Source organism: Rattus norvegicus, chromosome 18 (assembly GCF_036323735.1).
Source record: "Rattus norvegicus strain BN/NHsdMcwi chromosome 18, GRCr8, whole genome shotgun sequence".
Classification (NCBI taxonomy): Eukaryota; Metazoa; Chordata; class Mammalia; order Rodentia; family Muridae; genus Rattus; species Rattus norvegicus.
The window spans coordinates 8,075,592-8,102,958 of record NC_086036.1 but is presented as its reverse complement, the minus strand read 5'-3'; the positions used below and the strand labels follow the sequence as shown (position 1 = coordinate 8,102,958).

Below are 27,367 nucleotides of genomic sequence, written 5' to 3'. Positions count from 1 at the left end.
TGCCCTGGCTCTGGGCACAGTGGTAGCAAGAGAGTTCCTGCCCTGTGGGAGCATCAGATCCAATAGGGGGAGAGAGAAAGGGAAAGCCAGTGAGCTACCATCTAGGATATCGAGTTTCCAAAGTGAGTAATGGTGGAGACGCTGCTTGATGAGCTGAAATGTCCTGCTGACAGGGACAAGTTCTGAAAAGACATTTGAATAGTACAACTAAGCCATGGCCAGTTCTAGGGTGCAGGGTAAGTGAGGTCTTCCTTCAGTTCTAAAGTAAATCAGGCTCTGGGTTTCTTAGAAGACAGAGACAGAACATTTTCTGATTCGGTTCTAAATAGATCTTACAAACAAGTCTAAATGGTGACTGTACTTCTGGGCGGAGTGCTTTCCAGATTTACTATCTAAAATACCCAGTGGGTTGAAATCTCCAGGCCAGGGACAGTCTCCTTTTCATCTTTGAGGCAGTGGTGGTACCCAGAGTCAAGTGTCTGCCCAGTGTAGCAGAACAGTTCTGCCTAGCATGCTTCTCTCTCAGCCAGGGCAATGAATGGAGTGAGCCCTGTCCTTTACACAGCTCCCTTTCAGAAACTGACTTGGGCATTGGAGAAAACCTCCCTTGAAAGCCCCATGAAATGCTACTACGGAACAAGAGAAGGTCTGGTAGTCATCAAATACGTTTGCAATAGCATCTGAGTTTCTTGTCTTTTGCATTTATGTAAACTTAAAGTTGGCTATGGAGCCCTTTGAAGATCACGGAGTAGATTTGTTTTCTAAGTGTGGGAAAGTTGAGTCTGTAAGTATGTGTACTTTATAATTTCTTTTTATACTTTGATTATGTTTATTATGATGACGTGTACAGGCTTGACCCGAAGGCCAGTGTGCAGCACTCTCTAAGTCAGCCCCTAGTATTTTTCGGTCAGGATCTTTCATAGGAACCAGTTAGGGTAGGCTGGCCTGACTGGGCAGTGAGTCCCAAGAATCTTCCTGTGTCCATCTGCACCGAAATTACAAGTGCACCCCTTCCATAACTGGACTTTTTTCCTTTCACATGGTTCTGGGCATTGTCTCTGGCCTTTAAGGCTTGCCCGGCAAACATTTCACTGACTGGCCTCTATCTACACTGCCATGGTTGAACGTTTTAAAGAAACATTTTTGTATGAAGGACTGAAAATGGTTTTGTTATGAAAAAGTGAAAATGAGACATGCTAACATACTAAGGATGCCTGGTCTTAGGGGCCCGGAAGTGACAGATGATCATGTGACTTCTCTGTTCACTCTCTAGGGACGTATGTGATGACTGTCACTGCCATTGATGCAGATGACCCAAATGCCCTGAATGGGATGCTGAGGTACAGGATCCTCTCCCAGGCACCCAGCACCCCTTCTCCCAACATGTTTACAATCAACAACGAGACCGGGGACATCATCACTGTGGCAGCTGGTCTGGACCGAGAGGTGAGCAGACCCAGAGCTGTCCTGAGAGGCAAGCCAGTGGCGGATTGAATCTCCCAATCATGCTAATTTCCATTCTAGTCAGGGGTTTTCAGAGAACTTCATGTTGTAAATGAGGTGTGTGTGTGTGTCTGTCTGTGTGTCTGTGTGTCTGTGTGTCTGTGTGTGTGGTATTAATTAATGTTACCCTCAGTGATATTAGACTAAGTTAAGCCAATGTTCTCTTGTTTGCAATTTTTGAAGTTTGTAAGAGTGCTCCTATTTTTCTTCATAGTCAATTGTTTTTGTGGGGAACTAAGTTAGACATCATAGTCAAGTAATATGCATCCAAATGCATTTTTATGATACCAAAAATACCGTGTATGTGATTGGGTCTTTGGGGCTTCTGTGAATTGCATGATGGGTATTGTGCAAGAAAATTATCATCTTTATTAGAAGTTACTCCTGAACTCTAAGAGAATTTACTTTCCAGTTCTGAAGGCTGGTACTGTGTTAATTCCTCTGTTGGGCACACTTCTGGAATACTATTTTGTTGAAGCTACAACATTGATGACACTAAACACCACCACATAGTCTAACCATGCAGGTTTGGAAAGGTGCCAGGTGGATGTGTGGAGCTGAGGACTGTTGTTGTTTGCTGGTGAGGTCCCATCTCAAAGGCCCTTTGAGCCTGTTTGTCTTGACAAGGAACCTTCCCATTCTCCGGCCTCCCTGTGCCTTCTCCCGGCATCTGTCAGAGACATCCTGTGAAATCCTTTTTCTGTTCTGTGTCTTGGCAGATGTCTTTCAGCTTCTAGATAATCATTGTTTGCATGAATTCGTTTAAGGTGTCAACACCTAGAGATTGTGGTTTGCAACTTTCAGGCTGAGCCAGCTTCTGCAGTAACAGAACCTCAGATTATGTCAAGTAAAAACATTATATGCACCATGATATATATTATTGACAGGGAATTGAGAAGTTGGTTTTTAATGTTCTCTCTACTGCAGTAATGTGCATGTGAATTGAAGACAAGATTGCTATCATAATTAGTTATATACACAAACTTGTTCTAGAACCATCATAACCAAGTAACAGAACCAGTCAGGAAAAATGTTCAGAAATCCAAAGATGAATTTAGTTTTTGCTGTACATTTAAAATTCAGCAGGATGGAGAAACAGCCCAGTGGGTAAATGTGTTCACTGTGCTAGCATGAGGACCTGATTTGGAATCCCTCAAATCTACATCGAAAGCTGGTCATTGCAAGGTGTCTGTAAATTCAGCACTCTGCATGGCCAGAGACCAGAGTCACTAGGGCTGCCTGGTAGCCAGCCTAGCTCCAAGTTCTGTGATAGAGACCATGTTTCAATATTTAAGATAGAGAGTGATAGAACAGGACACTTGGCATTCTCCTGTGATCTAGACAGGGATATACATCTGCAGTCACACATGGATACACCACACATACATGACAAAGCAAAAGAAAGACAGCTCAACATAGTCTGAGTCTTCCCATCTCTTCTGCTATAATAGAAAACACTATCTGACACACCCATAAATTCAATATGAATACCATATGTTGGATGAGATTATGGAGTATTTTTCAATAGTCTCTCTCCAGGGTAAGGTTGAGTATATCAAGAAAATTTAATGCAGGTTGCAACTGTAATATTTCTCCTTTCACACAAGAGTTTTGTGCGATATGGAATTAAGGGCTTCACAAAGTTTCTCGCTAAGATTCCTCTTGCTTTTAGCCTGGCTGCTTCATGACAAGAGAGAGGCATAAAGAATTAACAACAGTTTTCCCTATGCAGACCCACCACGTTTAAAAATCAGAGAGGCTATATTTAGCCTGCAGGACAAAAGCTTGAAGTGGGGTATAATTGTAGTTAAGTGTATCCTGCAGTTCACGGGGAACCATCCACCACCCTTGATAACACTAATGCAGAAATAGATGGGAAGCTATGGGAGCATGGGTTAGATATGATATGAGGAATCACTTCTTGACAGTGGAATTATTAAAAATCAACAATGAGTTACCATTGGAAATTATAGAAAGCCTTCCATTTTCTGAAAGTCATTTCAGCAAGAAAAAAAATACATCTATCTTGGACAGTTTATGGTAATTCTGCCTGAGGCCGGGCTTAAATTACTTTGACTTTTTATGCAGCCTTGAATCCCTTTATTTCTATTAAAATTCACGGTTTCCTTTTTGTAGAAAGTAATTTTCACTATCATTCTTTCAGGATGTATGACACCTTTCAGTGCTGCAGTCTCTAACAGTTGAAACGCTTACCAGAGTCACCTTTTAATCTTTCTTTAATCTGCAGTTTTAAAAAATGTCTGTTCTTTAAGGTCTTGAAATCTAAAGCCATCGATCCCTCCCCACCCCCATCGGTTTGGGGATTTTTTTTTTTAAATGCACTCCTGACTCTTTGCTACATTGCTTGTTAGTGCTATTCCTAACTTTTAACCTTCTCTGGTTTTTTTGTTGTTTGTTTGTTTGTTTTTTGTTTTTTTTTTTCACTTTATTTCTAATCACTGCCTTCTTAGGGTTACCAGTAGCACTTAGTTTTCTCAGTTCTATGGCAAAATACTTGGAAGAAGCAGTTTAAGGAAGTGAGAGTTCACTTTGGTTCATAGTGCCAGGGATGCTACTACTTATCATGGTGAAGAAAGTATGGTGCCAGGAAGCAGAGGGGGAAAGGGATCCATGCTAGAAAGCCATGAGTCCAGTGACCTATTGCCTCTACATCTTAAGTGTCCCCAATCTTCCTGAACACTGCTACCAGCTGGGGACCAGTTGTTCAAACACGTGAGCCGATAGGAAGTACTTCACATTACAACCATACCGCCTCCCACAGTTTCTCTGCTGGGTTTGAATCTGGGGTTCTATTTGGTGTGAGCTGTTGGACCTTCTTTAACCGATAACCCTGGGCCTCCACGTCCATAACATTGATCTCGTGAGAGGCTTGGCAGGATACTGTAGTAGTTTAAGGAACAGAGGGTGGTAAAGTGCATGGAGCATTCAGTAAATGTGCTGCTCAATAAATCCTCAAAGCCATTTTCCCCACCGGCATAATTGGCAGCCTCTTTTTTTTTGATCAAGCATTGTCCATTATTTTTGTTCTACAGCATTGTTTTCCTGGCACGGAAAGACCAATGTTTGCTGTTTCTTAGGTCAGATACTTCTTATCCTTGTGCCCTGGGCTCCTTGTCGGTCCTGACATGGGATCTCCTACTTGCTGTGGAGTTCACTTCTCACTTCCCTTCAGTCCCCTTCGTAATCTGCAAGGTGCTAAGTCTCCTCAATGCGAAATGGCTAATCTCACCTCCCGGAACCAAGGCAGGGGTCTTTATCTTGGCGTCTCAGACCCTCAATTCCTCCTTCACCCTTCATTTAAACCCTCCAGAATCCCTTGCTTTCCAACTCGGAATAAGGATGGCGTCGCTCATACAACCGCTTGCAATTCCTTGCAAAGATAGTCTTCTGTGCTCTTCCCGTGTGTGCATACATGTAGAGAGACAGGTGCAAACAGAAACGGAAGTAGGAAAAGACACAAAGGTTAGACACGGCCATGGAAATGTGTTTAGGGCCACATTCCTGAAGACCTAAAGCAGTTCTACCTCAAGAAACTTCAGAAGCCCTTCAACAGTTGGCTTTCACCTGTCTGACCCAAAACAAAAGAAAGGCTATTATTCAAGACCAAGCTTTCTCAACCAGGCAGAGTGTACAGACGCTTTGAACTAGTTCTTGATGCAGGCTCTGTCCTGTGCATGTTCCACAGAATCCCTGGCCAGAGCCTATTGTATGCCAGCCATACTTGCTAAGGTGTTACATTGTAGAGGATATTCTCGTTGGGCACTGTCAACCTGGTGGAGAATTTCTGGGGTAGACAGAGGATTTGACATGGAAGTGGAACAGGCCTTGATGACACTGAATATAAATACAGAAAGTGGGGGAGGAGGGCATGATCATGGTAGCTTTGCTAAAAATGCGCAAGTCGGTGAGAGACAGGGTTAGAAATAAACAAAGTTTTTCTAAAAAGCCTTTATCAGCTGGATCTCTGAGGGAGGAGTTTGGATCTTGCATCCCGTGTAGCACTTCGAGTCCTCCCAGAGATTTGAACAGTCACACATCAGCGCCAGGCAAGCATGAGTAAATAAGCCAGGCCCTCTGGATGGTTCAGTCGCTGAAATCATAATAGGCTAGCACATCTTAGCAGAGCAAGACCATTTTCCAGCATGACGTTTAGACATGGCGGCCATGTTATTTACCAAGTGGGTACTTTTGTTTCCGCAAACACTGTAGTTATTGTAGTTGAGACAAGGTCTTACTCTACAGTCCAGACTGGCCTGGAATTCATTTTATAGCCCAGATTGGTCTGGAACTGATAATAATCCTCCTGTCTCAAGCTTCCAAAGCCAGGGATGGCAGGAATATACCACAACACCCAACAAAATGTTCTTGTGAAGCTTAAAGATTATTAATATTAGCCTGAAGGAATAGGAAATTTCAAAGATTATCAATGGACCCCAACATCTCAGCTCAATCCAAAATTGTATCTACTGTGCTTGTACAATTTTAAGTATCTTTTTATTGAATAGACATTAGAAAATACCGCATGTCCGTATAACATTATTAAAAATAAAACTTGAGTTTTCATTGTTCATAGAACTGCAGTAGCTACACAAATGACATAAATCATCTTATCTCATTTTAAAATGTCACTTAATATTCCGTGCATGAGTGATTTGCATGCATGCATGTCTGCATACCACATAAATGCCTGGTACCTCGGAGACAAGAAGAGGGAGTCAGATACCTGGGGACTAGAGTTACACGCAACTGTGATCCACCATGTGGGTGTGGGGATTTGAACCCCGGTTCTTTGGAAAAGAAGCCAGTGCTGCTTGCCTGCTGAACTGTCTGTCAGCCCCATCATACATTTTTATTTCTGTAGTTTTCAGATGGGAAGCTGATCAAATGTCCCCCTGAGTTTTCTCAGTAACCATGAGAAGAGGAAAGTGAATGACCAACTATCAGATTTATCTTTTAATTAAAATAAATATCATTTCTCCTTCCCTTTCCTTCCTCTAAGCCCCCACTTCTTCCCACCTCACTACTCAAATTGATGATCTCTTTCCTTAATTGTTATTGACACGTACATGCACCCACCATACTAAGTCCATTACTGTTCCTTGTGTGTATATATGATTTCAGGGTTGACCACCTTGAATTGGATAACCAATTAAAGAGCTCATCCCTGGGAGTGACTAATTCTGTCTAGCAGCCATCTGTTGTCTACAGTTAAAGGGGTCAGACCCTGAGATTTTCTCCAAAGCCATAGGCTTGAGAAGGAACGCCAGTGGGGAAGCATACAGCCCACTCTGGGCCGCAGTAAAATGTTGGGGATTGCAAAAATCTTAAAATGGCTCATCCTGCGCTGCATATTTGCAGGGTTTTTTTTTTAATTAAAATGTATGATATATTTTCTTTTAGGAAGAAATAAAGGAACTAACCTAAGTATCTGCTAGAGATTGGCATTCAGTCCACCGACAGAGCTTAAACTCTGGTCTGTGAGGTTGGCTTTCCATCCCACTTCTCTCTGCTCCTTGCCCTTCCCTCTAATGACTACATCAAAAGCCACAATTTGTGCCTCTCCCTCCAAGCTGCAGGACTCCGGGAAGAGTGGCCGTTTATAATGTCGGCTATATTTAGAACCAGGGGAGCTGCGCTTGGCGGTGACACTTGTTTTGTTTGGTGTGAAGAAAAGAGTTTTGTTGTTCAGAATGGTTTAGCATTTAAGAATATGATCCTTTTTATTCTGTGCCAGTTTTCGTGGGGATTCCAAATGACCTTAGGTAGTGCTTAGGTTTCCCACAAATAAAATGCTGTCAGCCAGCAGTATAGACTTCTAAGATAATCTCAACCTTTTCATTAAACATTCATTATAGCTTCCTCTGGCTCCCTGTTAAAATTCCCAATCTGTACTTTTCAAGTATTGTGTGCTTGCCTGATAAAAGTCACCTCCATGTACATGTGTCCTGTCTATATCTGTGGTAGGGTGCTGCTCAAAACAACAGAGAGCGTGTATTATAGCTCAGTGCTGATCCAGGCATTACGTACCTGTTCTATTAAACACCTGTTGTGTCTAGGGCTAATAATGTAAATGTATACTTTTCAATTAAAATTATTTAAGGTATGTTTTATTTATTTATTTTATGTGTATGAATGTTTCGCCTATATGATATTATGTATACCTTGTACATGCCTGAAACCCACAAAAGTCAAAAGACGACATCCAAATTGGAGTTAGAGATGTTTGCTGGCCAACCTGTGGACTCCAAACCCCAGCGCTCTGCGAGGAAAATAAGTATTCTTAACCGCTAAGCCATCTTGCCAGCCCTGGATTTTAATGTTTTAAAGACTATATATTGTTCTTATATAATTTTTGAACAATTGGTACTAATGAGGAATGGGGGAAATATTGTTATCAGCTAATTATAAAAGACAGACTATATATAATAATAGAGTATATCATGCATATATATCTCTATATATATATAATATTAAGGGAAGGCAGACATACTCTATCAATTTGTGAATTGCATATGCTTCCTCTTTCCTTGGCTTCCTCATTACCTTTACTGTCCTAACCTGTCTGGAAATTAATATATGAGATGCCAAAAATGCTTGAATACTTATTGGCAATCTTGTGGCAAAAGAGAACGGTAGAAACCAGATGGAGGCTTCGGCTCAGCCATGAATTTCACACATCTGCGATGTGTTTGGTGCATTCCTTCTCGAGAGTCAGAGTGAATATACACAGTTAAATCTCCCCAGACAAGGACCAGACCTGTGCTTCCTGAGTTAAAGTAAACTCCATGTGGGAAATTGCAAGTCATGTTAATCAGAATGAAGGATGCTGTGCTCTCTGTGGGTAATAAAGAGCCCTTTGCAGAACAACTGTTATGTCTTCTTGAGGAATTAGCATCATTTAACTTGTTATCTTTATGTCTTTTTAGAAAGTGCAACAGTATACGTTAATAATTCAAGCCACTGACATGGAAGGCAATCCCACTTATGGCCTTTCAAACACAGCCACAGCCGTCATCACAGTGACAGATGTCAATGACAATCCTCCAGAGTTTACTGCCATGACCGTGAGTACAACTTGTCACTCAAAGAGCTCCAGCGCTGTGGGTCTATTTGGAAGAAGTTTTGATATGAATTATAAATGCATTAAATAGAAATAAATAATTCAAAATTGTATCTTCTGTGCTTGTATAATAATCACTATCTCGCCCTGATAGTGGAGTGGCCATTGACTCAGAAGTTTCTATAGTGTGGGCTTTAAAATGGGCATCTGAGTACTGTAGATCCTCATCCCCTCCCCGCCCCGTTACTGTTGCAGAAGTTAAAATACTCGGCCTGCAACAAATACTTGGTGCAGTGGTAACAGAATTCTTCCAGTGTTTCAGAACCCGAAGTCTATGCCTGATTTGTGCTACTCTTCCAGCGAGCGAGTATTTACCTAGATCCTGAGTCAAGTTATATCCGCTGTATAAGTCTTTTCTCTAGACCTCACGTTAATCACACTGATATTCACAAATGGATGCTAGTTTTAATACTAATGAAACTGCAGCACAAATGTGAAAAAAAATACTGGGTGGCTAAAAAAAAAAAAATGTGCCAGCATCTTTTCTCTTTCGTCAGACATAAACTGGGTAATTACCAGCGTTCCCTATCTCCTTGTTTAGTGTAGATCATAAAACTTTAACGGCGCAGTAAAATCAGGGTGGTGTGGTCATCCGGCAGCTTGTCCTTCAGTGGGCCGAATCTCAGACTGAGGTTCCTCTTTCCTGCAGTTCTACGGAGAAGTCCCTGAGAACAGAGTGGATGTCATTGTAGCCAACCTGACTGTCACCGACAAGGACCAGCCCCACACACCAGCCTGGAATGCGGCATACAGAATCAGTGGTGGAGACCCCACGGGAAGGTTTGCCATCCTGACAGACCCCAACAGCAATGATGGGCTAGTCACAGTGGTAAAAGTAAGTGTCCTTTGGACCACAGTCCTCAGACAGCTACCCAGCAGGCACCAGCCTGTGCCCTCTCTCATTACTTCGCTGTAGAATCTTGGGACCTTTTCTTCTTTTAAATACCTCCAAGTCTGGAATTCCTGACTACTTAGTGGATTATGTGTTAATGTTTAATTTATGTTCGGACTGAGGACAACATAAATTCTGTCCCATTATCACAATTAAAATCAATCTGGACAGATTTACCATTCTGAAGACATGGTGTCCTTAGCAAAGTTAAGTGACTATAGCTGATACATTAGTGGCCTTTCACATCCTGAGGGGTTGGCCGTCAGTTGATTGTTGGAGTGCTTGTCTAGCAAACACCAGGTTCTCAGTTCAATCCCTGTTAGGGCAGTGGGAGGAGTAAGGGGGTGAGGAGGGATACCATGCTTACTCTTGTGGCGTTTGGGCAGAGAGTAAATAAATAAAAAGACAGAAGAAAAATCGCAGAAGTAAAATGGAACAAGGGGTAATGTTAATGTTTAATTGTAATTAAAAAAAAAAAAAAAAAACAGAACATGATGGCAGGCCCAAAAAGGAATCTCTTCGATAGTAACAAACACATAGTTGTAAAAGCCTTTTAGGTGAACATCCCTTCCACAGAAACACTTGATGACGTGAACCCACCTGTTTGCCCTAGAGAGCAATCGTCATGGAAAGTTCTCCTGTTCAGGAATGAGAATCTGAGTGCATGTGAGGGGGAAGACATGGGGACTGGTAGTCTGGACACGTGGCAAATAGGAAACCATGGTGCCAGCCCAGAACTACGCTCTGTGTTTGCATCTCAGCTCTGCCCTGCAAGGCTATGTGGCCATCTCGCTTACTCAGCCTTGGTGGGAGGAGGGTTGAGTGCAGCCTCCAAGTGCTTGTGCGTTTGCGAAGGACAAGTGAGGTGGATGCACACGATACAGGCCTCAATCTGCACAGACATCTCTGACACGTAAATGTACATCAGGGACATTTCAGGCATTCCCCAGACCACAGCCTAACCAGCTCCCTTCCTGTCTTGTTTAAAGTATTTGAGGTGGGCATGCAGAATTCCGAGTCCTTGAATAATGAAACTGCAGTGTATTGGATGACTTGGAGATACCTGGGGTAGGATGCTGCTGTTTTGTGTGAATTACGTAGCTTTCTCGTGAGCTTCTGCTCTCGGTCATTCTTAGCCTACCAACAGCCACGAGGGAACAGCCTCTGACCTTCCCTGCTACTACCAAACACACTGTACTCCACTCCCCAGGGGCCAAGGGAGAGTCAGAGTGAAATTCCTGCAGAGTTCTAGTGGCAGCTGGGTTCAGTGAGACTCTAATGGTTAATATGCACACAAAGGGTTATGTGTGCGTTGTAATAATCATTTAGAGTGTTTTCCCATGGGAGTGTTAAAAACCTGCAGGATATTCTGAATTATTATGGAAGACAGCCAGATTTTTAGTTTGCTATGCAAAGAGGGAAAATAAAAGCTACCCATAAAACCCTTGTTTTAAGGGCAGCGTGTATAAACGCACTTCACTCCACAATGTCTATTTTAATTTATGAAAGATACTTTTTTTTACATTGAATGGTCGGTTGTTTTGGAGGTGGAGAGGTGTGAATGCCAAGATACATGTATGGGATGTCAGAGGACAACTTGGGAGAATCGGCCGTTTCCATCATGGTTCCATGGTATCTAATTCAGGCCAGTCAGGCTTGGTGATGAGCATTCCTGCCTGCTGAGCCATCTCACCAGCCCAGAAAGACACTTAAGCTATCCAGCCACAGTTTGAAAAGTTGTACAGCATTTTTCAATTATATAGTATTTTTAACTATATGATATCTTTTTTTCAATTCACTGCTGTCTAGTGAAAGTTGCCCTACTTGAAAGACATGAAAGGTAGTCTTCCGTCGATGTTTGAGCTTATAAAACCTTGTGTTCTCACCTGACCTCAGATTATGTACTAGTTTTGGTTTCCGGTGTTGATTAAAAAAAATTAAGTTTCTACAGACATCTAAATAAATGGCCCCATGCAACAATCACATGCAATTTTGGAGGAACATAAATCTCTCTGTCAGGGTGTTTCAGTGAGACAGTCCTGCATACTTCCCAGAAATTACAGAAGAACTTTTTGCTAACTGAAGTGCAAAAGTTAATGTTTTGGAAACGAGACACAGAGACAGATGAACGGCACAACGAAATATTCTTACTTCTGCAAAAGCATGGTTTCCATTTTTCTTTTTCAGCCAATTGACTTTGAAACGAATAGGATGTTTGTCCTCACTGTTGCTGCAGAAAACCAAGTGCCATTAGCTAAGGGGATCCAGCACCCACCTCAGTCGACAGCCACGGTGTCTGTGACAGTTATTGATGTCAATGAAAATCCTTATTTTGCCCCAAATCCTAAAATCATTCGCCAAGAGGAAGGCCTCCACGCAGGTACCATGCTGACCACTCTCACTGCTCAGGACCCCGATCGATATATGCAACAGAATATCAGGTATGAAACACTGCTGTGCTGTCATCATTCGATTCTCTTCTGTGTCCCACGTAGAAATTACTAAATGTACCTTGTAGGAAATATCTATTACGACCAAAGTCATTATTAGAATATAGAATGATTTTACTTTTTACTTCTTACTTTTGAAATAGTGTTCTTTACTCTAGGAATTTCATGCACAGATTCACATGCATCCCTAGGCCCTTCCCCTCCCCCTCCTCCCAGTTTCTCCTATTGCATTTCCTTCCCACTTTCACGTTTCATAACCACTCTGTTTTATAACCACTGGGTCCAGTTTGCTCTCTCTGTACATGCATGGCTATAGAGCCATCCACTGCAGCATGAGATGCCTACCTGGAGAGCTGCATTCCTAAAGAAAACTCACGATTGAAGTCTTACAGAAAATACTTTTTATTTTTTGAGATTAAAAAAAAAGCTACAAAAATAGGTTTCTTCAGTCCTCAGCACCCATGGAAAGATCAAATGGAGACATACATGTTTCCTGAAATAATTTTAGATTCTCTGGTGTATTTCCTTCGTAGGGCATCCATGACTTTATTAGGTTAAAAATACAAGACTGCATCTATTCATATGTTAGTAGAAGGAAAATCTTCCTTCTACTGTTCTGTCTTTTTCGTTAAAAATATCAATTATTTAGCCTACACTTTTGTATCAAACACTTAAAAAAGCAACACAGTGAATTAACAGGGAAGCTTCAGGAAATTACAAGCTCTCTCTTCTCCACACGTCCAGCCTAATGAGAACATATGCCAGACCAAAATGGGCCAACGGATGCTGTTCACCCCATACCTGTACAGCAAACCTATAAGATGTGTAATACGGTTCCAACCTCAGCAAAACCTAATGTATCCCGAGGTGGGACCGGGTGACTGACAGCTGCTCCATCCAACTGTTCTCTGTAGTGGCTGAAGTTAACTTTAAAATTAACTCGTAAGTTGGTTTAAGTGCTTTCAGGATGACTGCTGACAGATGACCACTCCAAGTCCCCAGTCCTCCATACCCAGAAATCAGGACAGTTAAATGGCTAATTGGTAGGCGCATTCAAATCCTGTAGACTTCACCTCTCAAAATAGACCGTAGCGTGTCCGATCTACGTGTTAGTTCTCTGAGTTGTAAAACTTCAGCTCACGTTTTAAGGAGTTGAAAGAAGTGAATGTGCTATTCCAGATGAAAGCCTTGGGGCTCTTTGAAGGACACCATCTGAGGCTTTGCCCCACGTGGAGGATCCTGGTAGGAATGGGGTTTTATGAGATCTCTCCGGTGATGCTTTGTCTCTCCCATGGTAAGGTGGTGAAGCATTAGGAGTGCTTTGTGCTGTGTGTTTTAACTGCTAATTCCCCCCTAGGTTCTGTATGAGAGGGCTCCAGTTCAGAGAGTATATTTGATGCTCGAATTACCCTAGATGCACAGAACACATGAAACTCAAGAAGGATAACCAAAATGCGGATGCTTCACTCCTTCTTTAAAAGGGGAACAAGAATACCCTTGGGAGGGAATAGGGAGGCAAAGTTTAGAACAGAGGCTGAAGGAACACTCATTCAGAGACTGCCCCACATGTGGCCCACACATATACAGCCACCAAACTAGATAAGATGGATGAAGCAAAGAAGTGCAGGCTGACAGGAACCGGATGTAGATCTCTCCTGAGAGACACAGCCAGAATACAGCAAATACATAGGCGAATGCCAGCAGCAAACCACTGAACTGAGAACAGGACCCCCGTTGAAGGAATCAGAGAAAGGACTGAAAGAGCTTGAAGGGGCTTGAGACCCCATATGAACAACAATGCCAAGCAACCAGAGCTTCCAGGGACTAAGCCACTACCTAAAGACTATACATGGACTGACCCTGGACTCTGACCTCATAGGTAGCAATGAATATCCTAGTAAGATCACCAGTGGAAGGGGAAGCCCTTGGTCCTGCCAAGGTTGGACCCCCAGTGAATGGGATTGTTGGGGGGGGGCGGTAATAGGGGGAGGATGGACAGGGGGAGGGGCTAGGAGGATAATGGCCCAGAAACCGGGAAAGGGAATAACAATCGAAATGTAAATAAGAAACACCCAAGTTAATAAAGCTGAAATAAAGAAAAAGAAAAAATATGGAGAGTGTATTTGAGCCCTATTGTCAGTACCCATGTTATGAATTGAAGTAGGCAAGGGCCTGAACTAAGGGTAGCTAAATCTTCCCTCAGCTCACCACAGGGAGACTGTGTACCATGTCTTACCCAGAAAGCTTTGCAGACCACGTTGCTGTGCTTTCGATGCGTACCTCCCGAAATCACTGCCACGGACTTAACATTTCTATCTTAAATTCTGTGTCTGCTTGTCACCTACAGCCATGCAAATCAACGAGGGCTTTGCCTTTTTGTAATTAAACCTGTAAAATTTACAGAGGCTTGATTTGCTAAGTTTCTGGTCAAAAAGTGTTTGAGCTGCTGCACTTTCGTTTTGCAGATACACAAAGTTATCTGACCCTGCCAACTGGCTGAAAATAGACCCTGTGAACGGGCAGATCACCACTATCGCTGTTCTGGACAGAGAGTCGCCAAATGTCAAAAACAACATCTATAATGCTACCTTCCTTGCTTCTGACAATGGTATGTAATTAAATAGATTTGTTGGGTCGTCTTTGTGGGTTAAAGAGAGCAGTGCCTTTTGTGCTGATGAAAGGATTAAGACTTTCCACAGTGCTAAAGTACACAGAAAGCAGACCTTTGCTCTCTCAAGGTTCTAAAGCTCTGTTTTGTCTTGAAGCCCCAAATTTTCTTCCCTTGTCCCACTTGCTCTGTGTAAAGTACTTCTCTGCCATCTCTGTGACGTACTCTGTGTGTATGGATGGCTTCTATAGTGGGCTGGCATTGAGATCATGGGCCTCCTTGTTCTCCTGCCCTGACAGACAGACAGATGCCCTGTAAACTAGAGGTGAAGTCTAACTTCAGTGTTCCCAGAATGTGGTGTTATATGTATGTGTGTGTATATATATATACTCTTCATGTGTTTCTTTCTCTAGGCTTTTTCTCTGACGAATTCCTGCAATGTGCTAGAAAACTTATTTTTGTGCATATTCAGAAAATGAATATAAGAGCCTTGTGAAAGGGTTGGTTTTGAAACGTATTTTGACACTTTTTCTTTCCCAATGTGAATATCTGCTGGGTCAGAGTTGGTTGAAATGGATAAGTATGTTCTCTTAAATGTCTAAAATAAGGAGAACATACACAAATGCAAAATGACAGCTTTGCTAGCTCTCACACATGTCCAGCCTCGGCTCTTCTATAGACCAGGATGGCCTCAAACTTGAGACCCATCCCCTCCCTCTGCCTCCCAAGTGCCAGGATAGAAGGCATGCACCACTGCCCGGCAGTCCAGGTCTTCATTCAACTCTGTTAACTTTGTGTTGATTTTGTGGAATAAATGTATAGTGGAATTAATAGCTAATTTCCACTCCTTGAAGAATTGTCCAAATAAAGCTTTTAAAGCAGTGCTTGGCACAAGCTAATATTCACAGAAATATTTCTGTCATTGTTCATACTTCCAAAATGGAATCACAACCATATTTTAAAATATTTTTAGCATTAGACTATGAATGTATTTGCTTGTTGAAAAAATACGAGCTTCAAATTTGTGGTCAAGATGTGCAGTTTTAAAACATTGTGGTGATGAGACCCACTTGCATGAACAGCTATGAAAAAAATTGTGTTTTGCCCCAGATGAGTGCTGTATTTTGTTTCCTCTCTCATATAGGACCTATCTGGGATTCAGTATATATAAATATTTATAAAATGCATATAAACAAACAATGTGTATATAACTGCACACACATAAAGCTTCTTAGGTGTGTGTAGAAACTGCGACACAGCCAGACGAAAAGGTCGGATTTTTCAGGGCTGACGAGAACAGATTTAAGATTAGGCAGAACACCTAGTGTCCAGTTTTGTACATTCTACAGTATGCAGAAAAGCCCATGGCCATGAGCAGTTTGGGGCCCCTCATCTATTTAAACCTTCTTCACAGGAATAGCATGAATTACTGTGCAGAGAGCTTTCCCATCCTTCCTTAGATATGTAGTTGGCTAATCAATGAAACACGGTTTTCCCCTCCAGGGTATGTGTTCCCAAGATGCCTATTTCCTTCTATTTCTTGCCTGTAAATAGTTGCGATGGTTACTGCTGGCTTTGAACTTTCAGAGCTCTCCTCCGTACACTCACATGTGTTGTCACTCCACCCAGAGGCTAGGGTTCATAACCTCATGAGCCCCTGCGCTTCTTTGATATTCTCCACAGTTGCTAGAGGAGTGAGCTATTCATGAGCATGGAGTGATGGGCGCCATAGAGGAGGCATGGAGGGCACCAGCAGCTCAGGGCCATCCCAGGAGGGAAGGAAGATGTGAGCTTGCTCTGTAAATCATCCACTCAGTTACCGAGACAATGAACATTTCCCCATGTGATAGGGACAAGAGGCTTCAAAAAGCATCACCACGTTTGAGGATCAGCTCAGAAGCCGTGGCCCTCAACTATGACTTTTCTCTCCTTTTAGGAATCCCTCCTATGAGTGGAACAGGAACGCTGCAAATCTATTTACTTGATATCAATGACAACGCCCCTCAGGTGTTACCTCAAGAGGCCGAGACTTGTGAAACTCCAGAACCCAATTCAATTAACATCACAGCGCTTGATTATGACATAGACCCCAATGCAGGGCCCTTTGCATTTGACCTTCCCTTATCCCCAGTGACTATTAAAAGAAACTGGACCATCACCCGGCTTAATGGTAAGAGCAGTTTAATTATTTGAATGCATGTATAGTGCAGTAGTTTTGAACCCTGGTATGGAAAATTAATTTTACATGCCTTATAACCTTCTCGTGAAACATATTTTAAATGCTATGTAAGGTATAAATGAGATATTAAAAAGCACTTGAAGCCTAAAATAGCTTTTCACAATACAGCATAATTGTGATTTGTTTAATGGGTTACAGTTAGGAAATACGTTCCGGAAAGTAGTATTTTTTCTTCTTACATCTTATTAGGTGTTGATGTCAGACTTTTCTTTTTCCCCTTTTTCTCCCTTTTCCATGTAGGTGATTTTGCTCAGCTCAATTTAAAGATCAAGTTTTTGGAAGCTGGCATCTATGAAGTTCCCATCGTTATCACAGATTCAGGGAATCCCCCCAAGTCCAATATTTCCATCCTGCGTGTGAAAGTTTGCCAATGTGACTCCAATGGAGACTGCACCGACGTAGACAGGATCGTGGGTGCAGGGCTTGGCACGGGCGCCATCATCGCGATACTTCTGTGTATCATCATCCTGCTGAGTGAGTATTGGTCTCAGAGAGTGCGGTACCTCCTACTTCTAGGAGGCTCAGCAAGGAGCCCTCTCAGAATAACCGAGCAGGTCCCTTACCTGGCTGAGCACCATCCCGTCCATGGGGGACGAGTTTTCAGCCAGCCCCCAGTGTGTTCCCTCTCCTCCCCAACCATGTCCCATGCTGATTGCCGGGATCACACGAAGCCCATTCCACAGAAAAGTGTTAAATAGCCTTAAGTCTGAGCGCTCGCCTTAGGACTTGAGTATCGATTTATGGCACAGAGCTGATGATTTAGGAAGGTAGCTGTGTTGCCTTCTTTCTCCTCCCTGCACATAAAGTGCAGTTAGCAACCTACTCCAGTCATGCAAGGGTCAAGGCATTTGTTTCTGAGAAACTGCACAAAATACTGAGAGATTGCACTCCATACAGAGCACATTTGATAATGGGAATGATTATACAGCTCAATAAATTGTCTGTCTTTAGCATAAGTGCGGATTAAGGAATTTCCTCTCTTTAAGATACTTTGCTGTCTTTGGTTCAGTGGAATGCAGAGAATTAACCACCAGAAAGTACTTTAGGAACCACTTCTAAGCATGCAGGTTAGAAGAATGAACTGCCCGGGCCGAGTTTTATTGTGGAATAGCAGCAGGACCGGTTTATTGTGTGATCACGCTATGCACCAATCACTTTCTTGAAAATGTTGGCCATTTCTTTTATGTTTTCTGCATTTACAAGTGTTCTGGTAATTTAGAATTCTGTCCCTTTATTCCAAGCAATTACTATAGAAGCCTGAGCATCTTTTACTTCCTGTGTGGGGACTGCTTTGACTATAATTTGAAACCTGCATGCCTTACTAATAATCCACTTGCTAGATTTAGCCCTGAACAATGGCAAATGAGATCATGTATCTGGCTTTTAAAGGAAGATATTTACTTTTATGGCCAATAATAAAAATGTGCTCAAATAGGAGTCATTAAATCTTTTTGTTTCAGGATGTAAACTGATACCCTCACATTTTAGACAGAATTTATTCCTAGATATGTGGTCAGGCACGCAGCTCACTTTCGAATGTGCCGTATACAACCAGCCTTATCAAGACAGACTTAGGAATGATAGATTCAGCCATGACAAAGTGACACAGGCATTGTGAAGGAAAATGAATTGGCACTGATTTTAACATCAACTTGGGAGAATTTATGGTCGCAGACCTGGCACTGAGTGTGAAGGATGAAAGCCTAATATTATTTCAGGGCGAAAACTAATCCCCATGCCTTCATAGCTGCATCGAGGTAGGGAAGAAAATGCAGAAGAGCGTGACAGAGAAGCACCAGCCTCTGGGAGTCCAAAAACAACCAGGGATCCAATTACACACCCAGCTCTCATTTCCTGTCCCAACCATCTAAGCGAACACTTGTTCCCCAGGGGAAGTGCCTTTCTCTGAGATTTTGGGAGTATAATGATGACTGACCAGTGCCACAGTCCAGCTCAGTGCTGTTTTGTTTTTGGAGTTTACGAAGCATTCTGTCAGGGTATCTATCCTCTAACAAGCCAAGATGAAGATGGGAGCCATATAATCAGTTCTGTAGATCGTGCCTCATGGGACAAAGGGGTTTACTCAGCACATCCACGGGACCCCGGAGACTAGAGTCCGGGTCTTCACTCTGTGCTCTGACAGAGGACTGCTAAGGCCCACACGCAGTACCAGAGTGAATCATGTATCATGGTCCTCCGAGTGCTTAATTCAGGGATGCAGAAGTTTGAGGTTCCGTGAGTCTGGCTTTCAGATGAACAGCACTGTAAGAATTTCTCCTCTTCCCCTATCCAGTCCTTGTCCTCATGTTCGTGGTATGGATGAAACGCCGGGATAAAGAGCGCCAGGCCAAGCAGCTTTTAATAGACCCAGAAGATGATGTAAGAGATAACATATTGAAATATGATGAAGAAGGTGGAGGAGAGGAAGACCAGGTGAGTGGTGTTTCAAATCTTTAAGATTATGTATTATGAAAACCATCACGTTTTCTGCCATTTACCATATCTTATTATCAACCTATGGGTATATTCTTCCCATAAAGTCACACGTTTCTTGATTGTTCCCAAAATACCAGTTATAGTTGTATTTATTTTATACGAACATCATACAAACGCATACAACTTGAACCCACTTCACTTAAATTCGTATTGTTTGGCCTTTTTCGTCCCACTGGATAATTAAAATATAATTAATTTTTATATGGGGCTGTAGATATACAAGGTTGGTATAATAAGTCTGCTTATTTTGCAACTACTTCCCGGGCAAATTAAATAAATATTCCAGGCGTGACATAAAACGGGGTAGAGCCAGCAAATGTTTGCCTGTAAGATCTTCACCTCATGGAGCAACCCTCGCGTTCAGAGGCTCCATCTACACCATTCATTTCTCTGTGGTGTCAGTCTTGGTGCAGGGTTCACAGTAGTTGCTCAATAGGTGAGAGAATTCTCTTCTTGCTGTTAACTGATGTGTGCTTTTGGGTGCCGTGCACAGAGAAAGCTGTATTATGAGAGTGAGAATAAGCAGTACATGAGAACATAGGCTGCTTTGCTCAGAGTCAACCTCCTCGATGTCCTAAGAACAATATGAGAGTTCCACATTGCATGCCAGGCGCTGGCTACACACATCGAATCTCTCTCTGAAACCTGTGAAACCGTCAGTTCCTCTGAGAACATCCCCACTTTTGATGACTGCAAAATGAGCTCCACTTAGGGTTCTACCTAGGGCACAGATGCAGGATTTGAATGTGGGTCTGTCTGGTGTCACAGCCTACATTCAGCCATCCATACATATATTGGAAATGAACAGGAATGTAAGGAAGTATTCCCAAGAAGTCACAAGTGTATCCATTGATACATGTGATGCTGTAGTTAGACCATTTCTGCTTCTGAAACAAATGCCACAAAGAGGAACTGAAAATAACACGGCATTCTTGCGGTTTGTGTTATCAATAAATTGTTTTTTGCCCTGAGTGTGTTTGGCAATGGTCTAATCAGTATGCACGGGAGTGCACGCCCGTGTGCGCGCACACACGCACACGCACACACGCACACACACATGCACACTTCCTTAGCACCTGTTAAGAACTGGTTTATGTCTTTTGTTTAGCAGAGCACATTCATACCTCCTCTCCATCTTTAACATTCCTCGTTCACATTTGCAAAGTTGCGTGAATTGCTTTGAGCCCATAACTGGTTCTGTTCTGGACTTACAAAGTCTGATCTTTCATTTAGGAGAAAGGCATGTTTAAAAAGTCTTGAAAACTTGACTCAAGTGTGTAAAGCTGTTTTGACTACTGACTGATTAAAGAGGCTCTGTAAATATACCCCAGGGTTTCTCACTTGTAAAAATGTATCTAGGTTTTAAAAATTCACATGACTTTAATTATTAATTAATCTACCTTTTCACTTTCTGATCACACTGATCACATCCGGCTTTCATTGTTGTGCATGGCGTATCATTCTCTCCCTCTCCCTTTCTCTCTGTCTGTCTCCCTGCGTGAGTGTGTGTGTGTGTGTTTGTGTGTGTGTGTGTGTGTGTGTGTGTGTGTGTGTGTGTTGTGGGGTGTTTGTCTGTATATGATGCAAGTGTCTGAGTGCAGTTGTGTGTACCCTTATGCACACATGAAAGAGGACAGCAAGGAGGAAGTCAAGGAAGTGTGTTCCTCTATTCTCTGTATCATTGCTTTAGATGGGGTCTCACATAGGACCAAAGCCCTGCTTCAGAAGGGCCTCCTAGCCAGTGAGCTTCCTGGAGTTACCTGCTCCCCAACCTCCCCTCCCACCCAGTCCCCGTCTCCCAGTCTGAAATTCTATGCCTGGCTTTTTATGTGGGTTTGAACTTTGCTCTTACTTCTATAGCAAGTGCTCTTAACAACTGAGCCATCTATGCTGCCCCTGTTTCTCACTTTGGAAATGTCAACCTAAAACTACCTCACAAAGCTTCAGGAGAAAAATAATTATAATAACTGGTAGTTGTTTCATAGAATTGGAGGTTTGGGGCAGGATCCAATATTCCCTGCATTGTAGCGTAAACCAGGAGCTCAGAGTCAGCTGTCTGAATCTGTTCCCCAGTTTGTGTAAATTCCTTCAAGAAGTTAGTTCAGGTTCTCTCCTGGTTCATTTGGGAAGATTGGCCTCATCTGTTTAGGTTGGTGTTTCAGATCCAATAATAAAACCTGCCTGGCGGTGAGGAAGGAGTGAAGAAAACATAGCAGAAATGCCCTAGCCTCCATTAATCTAAAACACTAAGATCCAATTCCTAGTTGTGCGATGTCCAATTCACTGCTGGAGTCATTTAGGCAAGCAGTTGTCCCCAAGGAGAAATGTCATTCTCTATGGACTTGGAGGTAGAATGACCGCTGACAGATATAATTAAAACCTAAATAAGACATTTAACTTGATGCTCATATATGCCTTTGGGGTTCATAAAGCATTCTGTAAACCTTGAAAATATCATTGTAAATCTTCAGTTTCCGCTTTTCGTGAACTCTGGCATTCCCTGGCTCTCACAAACTTATGGGTGTTTTCTGACCTCTTCCCCATTGCCCTGAGAACTTTTCTGCAACTTTCTCTGCTTTGTGCTGTGGGTGATTTTCATATTTCATCCATCCCTTAACTGTGGTGTCTCAGAAGATTCTCCCTTCTGTGGTGGCATTTTAGTCTCTGTCATAGCCTTTAGATGTCTCTGGTTCTTCTGCTGCTGGTTCCCAGTGTGGTCTACTTGATAAAGTTTAATTTAATAACAAAGTATAATACTTGATGTAGGACTAGATGGAGGGCTCTATCTGCACCAACTCTCAATTTTTTCTAAAATCCACCCAGTCCTCTGATCTCCAGGGTTGCTATGTTTGTCTTTGAAGAGCTGTCTAACACACGTCCTGTCTCTGGTTTAACATCTTCACCCCATGTTCCAGCCGTTGTAAAGCTAAATTCCAGTTCAACAGTAATGCATGCTTTGTTTGATGAACCCTTTTGTATTCTAAGTAGAGGCCCATAGGAAGGCCCAGGTGCTAGGAACAAGCCCCCTCAGCCTGCAAATCCTTTCATGGCCTGATGTCTCCTCCAAGGTCGGGCGATTTGTCCGGGTGCCTTTATTCCATGGCGATTTCTTTTTGTCACCCTCTTGCTTGGGGAGGGGAAGATAAAAGCACCTCTGGTGGCCTATCTCAGAGGCTTGCCTCTTCCTGCTCTCCTGGAGCCAGACTTCACTTTGTTCTCAGCCTCTGGCTTCTAAGGCTGTGATGTTAGGATGTGAATGCTGGTCTCAAAGGGTTGAGTATCCTGTGGAGAAGAGGAGGCTCCCTACAACCCCCTTCCCCCCATCAATGCCTACAGCATCCTAGAAACCCCCTTTCCAGGCTAAATGACAGCCATACACACACACACACACACACACACACACACACACACACACACACACACACACACAAATCCAACAGATTTTTATAAATTACTGTTATGATGAATTAACAATATTTATTTTTACCTTTAATGTAAACAAACAACATCATTAGATACTGTCTGTGTCTGTCATCTGTTAGTCACTGTTAGACCTCTAAGACCCACCCATGTAGTGTAAAAGTGGTTCATTTTACCATTGATGAATTGCTAATTGCTAAGAAACATCGGCATGTTATTTATGCCTTCTGCTTCACCGGGAGTTGTAAATGTTTCCAGGTTTGTTTGTTTGTTTGTTTGTTTGCTGTTTGTTTAACACAGTTTATACGTAGCACTGACTAACCTGAAATTCTCGATGTAGACCACTCTGGCCTCAAAGTCACAGTTCTGAGTGCTGCCATTAAAGGTATGTACAACCATGCCTAGCCTCCATTTGAGATTCTGAGTAAACTGTCAGTGAGCATTCTTAGGCACGAGTTAGGAATGTGTCTTCCGTGTCCCCGTGTGGCCTGAGCACAGTCATTCATTTTTCCTGATGTGGCTGTGCCATTTACACCTCACATCCTGCAGCCTGGATGCTAGGTGCCCACCATCCTCCATCTCCTTAGCTCCCTGGCGTCTTTAGCCTTACACCTCAGTCCCTCTGGTACGATAGCTCTTGCTAGGACTTAGTTGGGATGTCCCTGCTGGCTTACTGACCAGTTGAATCTTCATTTATGAAGCTTTGATTCAGCTTGTCTTTCTTCATTCTGTGATGTTGTCTTCTCCTTATTGAGCTGACAGAACCGTTACACATGATAGACACGAGCTTTTTTGTCAGCTAAGTACATTGAAGATCTCATCTCATAGCCTGCTCTCTAGATTCTCCTAATGATGAATGCTCTTATGATGAGCAGCCGGTTAACAGTAGCCAGTCTGTCATTGCTCCTGTTGTGGTTGAACTTTTACGTTCCACTTAGAAGACTGTATCTGTCATGATAATGAACCCTGCGGCCACAAACAGCTTGTGTATATGACTTTATAGATTTTTCTCATTGGACTTGTCATACTTGTGAGAGGTACGTAATGTTTTGTTAGTCACACTTATGACTAATCTACGCTTGATCTTCTATGGGCTATAAGATGTGGATTAGGATGTTCGGTCTTCATCCTCTGTTAAGTTAAATGAAAAAGAATCATGGCTCGGAGTAGATGTTCTGTATGTGTAATTTCGTGGCTTGGTGCCCCCTGTTTTCTACTGCTTATTCTGTGTGTCATTGTTACATCACCATGTGGCTTAAATTACTTTGCTTTCTAATGTCTTGCTATATGATAAAAATGTAAACATGTGTTTGCATGTATTTATTAGGGGAAGGGAATCATGCACATGCCACAGCTTTCATGACACGTGATCTTAGGATCATAAGCAGGAGTCAGTTCTCTCCTCCATGTAGGACCCTGGGATCAAATTCAGGCCATCAGGTTCGTTGGCCAGCACCTCCACCCACTGAGCCATCTTGCTAGGCCTCTTTCAAAATATCTTTGATGGGTTCTTTTAATGTTTGTCTCTGTCCTTAAGAAAAATAGGACTATTTTATGACTACGTATTTTTATGCACCTTGTATTTAATGCAAATCCTTCCTCTTCTAACCGGATGCTCTTCCTTTAAACCTGAAATCCATGCTCATCAGTTCCCAAGGAGCCTGGTTTTGCTGAAATACAGCATTTTCTCTTTTCTACAACTCCACCATGGTCCTTGCTAGGAATTCGTTTCTTTAGAGCATAGAAGGGGCAATGGAGAAGGAGTCTGGAGCTGGGGCCTTGATACTTCTGGACAAGAGTTTATTGTTTTTTAACATAGTAGGTAGCGTGCATGTTACTGGAGGTGTGACTGGGAACTGTTCCTCTGTAAGTGGACATGACTTGTGACACTTAGGTACAGGTCTCTTATGCTTGGTGTCACAGACAGGTAGTCTCAAAGACTCCTTTTGCTGTCCTGCTACTTCAGCAAGAAATGACCACAATTTATACCTGTCTGCCTTTAGTGATCTGAGAGATCCATTAAGCTAGCGAGGGAAGCAAGACTATGGCTGTCTTCCCCAGAGTATGTGTGTCTCAAATTTAGCCTGTAGCTGGATTACCCTGGCTTCTCCCTGGCAGCTGATTAGGAAGAGACCAAAGCCAAGTAGCCCTTCACAAGGGCAGGTCTTATCTCCCCAGATTAGCATCTCTATCAGTTGAATTTCTCTGCGGGGGTTGCTGATTTCTTTAACAAACCAGAGAGGCCCAGTTAGGGGGTTGGGTGGCCTCCTGTGCCTTTTATCCTTATCTGAAAAAGAGAAGACATTGGTGGGAGCTTGTAGATACTCTGCCCCTTCCTAGAAGGTTGTGGTCAAGGCCAGAGTGGGCTGTATTTGAAACTGCATTTGTAAGAGGCCTTCCCTGAGTTTTGACAGGCCTGATATCTCTCTGCCTAGTGCCTTGGCTTGGTGGAAAGACCTTTTAGTATACTGTCTGGTCTTCTTCCGAGGGCAAAGCTCCTTCTTTATCTGGTCACTGCCATCACCAGCCAGGCTCTGGTGCTCATCAAGGCATGCTTAATTACCATCATTAGTCAACGACCTTCAGTACCCTTTTGGCCATCAAAACTGGTTGCAAATCCTGCATCACTTTCAATGATCTCACTGCCCAGTTCTTCTATACCAACATCTCTGATAAAATCAGGGAGACTGTACAATACAGGGCATTTCTCACTTTCCCTGGGACCTTCCTCCTTTGAACCTCCGGGTAGGAAACAGAAGCTTACATCTCTTTAAGGCTTGGATTCTTTTATGATAATTCTTCCATTAAAGCCAGCGTTTATTAAGTGTAGCTGATGTGTACAGCAACACTGATGTTTTCTTCACAGTACTCTAACCCTGTTCAGTGTCGCCAGCCAGCTTCACTCTTGGCCTTTGCGCAAGCTGTTGGGTGTGTATTGGTGTCCTGTATAACCTGCTGTTGTGATGGGTGGTAGAAATGCACTGGGGGGTGGGGGGGGTGGTGGCTGCTGTGATCTCATTGGATTCTCAGAACAGTCAGGCAGAATAGACCTTCACTGTTGGAAAGTGGCAATGCAGGATTAATATCCATTTGAGGACAAGAAGACTAAATGTTTAGATATCTTCTACCAAAGCTCTTACTCATTCAGGCCACTGATAAATTGCCCCGCCCTGCATCGTGCAGTGGCCTTTATCTCTGGGCTGCCCCACCCCTGCTTTGGAATACAGAAATCTTCAGTGGCCTCTGTTCTCAATTTTTAAAAAGATGACCTTCTCACTCGAGGCCACGGGTGTGGCAGGTGTTCCTCGTCTTTGAGAAGACATGATGATGGTGATAGTGGACATTGCTAAATGACTACTGGTCATCAGAACTATAACACAGGACCCTGAGGGGTAACCCCAGTGAGCAGGGCAGAGGGAATTGACATAGGTCAGGGCAGGGGGTCTGGTAAGAACTGAAGATATCACAGTGGTCTCATAATGACTGGATTCCTGGCTCTCCTTGCCCTTTGCATTCCAGGTCTGCCATATCTCTCACCTTTTGCCCTGTCCTTCAGTGTCTCACATGATAAGCATCAGGACTGATTGGGATGGGCAAAGGTTTGAGCCTTTGCTTTCCATGATTGAGGACTCTGTGTGAGTTCCTAGATCTTAGAGACACCTTGGGAGCTAGCTAGGTTTTGTTTGCTTTGTTCGCATCAGTTAGATGGGCCTTTTTTGTTCGTTTGTTTTAATGTGATAATTTTATTAACCTTTGAGAATTTCTTTTGATGTATTTTTGATCATATTTATGCCTATTCTTCTCCCAACTCCTCCCAGATCTACCCGTCTTCCTCCTTAAACCCTCCCGATTTTAAGACCCCATAGATTTGTTTGTATATTTGTTTGCTTTAAAAACCCTGACAAGTTCCAATTTTTCCTGCCTATATACATTTGAATGTAAGACCTCCCACTGGAGATGGTCACCTTATCAGAGTCCACATCCTTGTAAACAAAATAATTCATCCCTCCCCAAGACCCCACCATTGTTCATAGCTGCTTACTTACGGTTGAAGGATTCCTTTCCACTTCTATACTTTCACATTGACTGGGTTGATCTTGATCAAAGCTGCTGTGTGTCCATGAGTGTCATGGTCCTGTCATGTCCAGAAGACTCAGTTCTACTCCTTCTCATCTCTGGCTCCTAAGAATCATTCCACCTCCTCTTCAGGGTTTCCAAGGCACGCGCGAGCGCGCGTGTGTGTGTGTGTGTGTGTGTGTGTGTGTGTGTGTTAGTGTGTGTGTGTGCATGTGTATACATGTTGCTCTGCTTGTATATATGCGTGCGTATGTGCATGTGTGTGAATATGTGAGTGCATACCTGTTTCTGTGTGTGTGTGTCTGTGTGTGTGTTAGTGTGTTTGTGTGTACATGTATACACATGTTGTTCTGCTTGTATATATGCGTGCGTATGTGCATGTGTGTGAATATGTGAGTGCATACCTGTTTCTCTGTGTGTGTGTGAGTGTGTGTGTGTCTGTGTGTGTCTGTGTGTGTTAGTGTGTGTGTCTGTGTGTGTGTCTGTGTGTGTTAGTGTGTGTGTGTGCATGTGTATACATGTTGCTCTGTTTATGTATGTA

The 27,367-nt window shown here is 42.8% G+C and overlaps 1 protein-coding gene across 1 annotated transcript in view; it reads left to right on the top strand.

Moving 5' to 3' along the window:
- Cdh2 (cadherin 2) overlaps window positions 1-27,367 on the top strand; it is a 214,192-nt gene that overhangs the window by 162,330 nt on the left and 24,495 nt on the right. Inside the window, exons 7-14 of the mRNA NM_031333.2 lie at window positions 1,274-1,446; window positions 8,451-8,588; window positions 9,294-9,479; window positions 11,724-11,977; window positions 14,452-14,594; window positions 16,531-16,764; window positions 17,074-17,307; window positions 19,127-19,266. Coding sequence (NP_112623.2) covers window positions 1,274-1,446; window positions 8,451-8,588; window positions 9,294-9,479; window positions 11,724-11,977; window positions 14,452-14,594; window positions 16,531-16,764; window positions 17,074-17,307; window positions 19,127-19,266 — 1,502 coding nt within the window. The remainder of the gene's footprint in view (window positions 1-1,273; window positions 1,447-8,450; window positions 8,589-9,293; window positions 9,480-11,723; window positions 11,978-14,451; window positions 14,595-16,530; window positions 16,765-17,073; window positions 17,308-19,126; window positions 19,267-27,367) is intronic.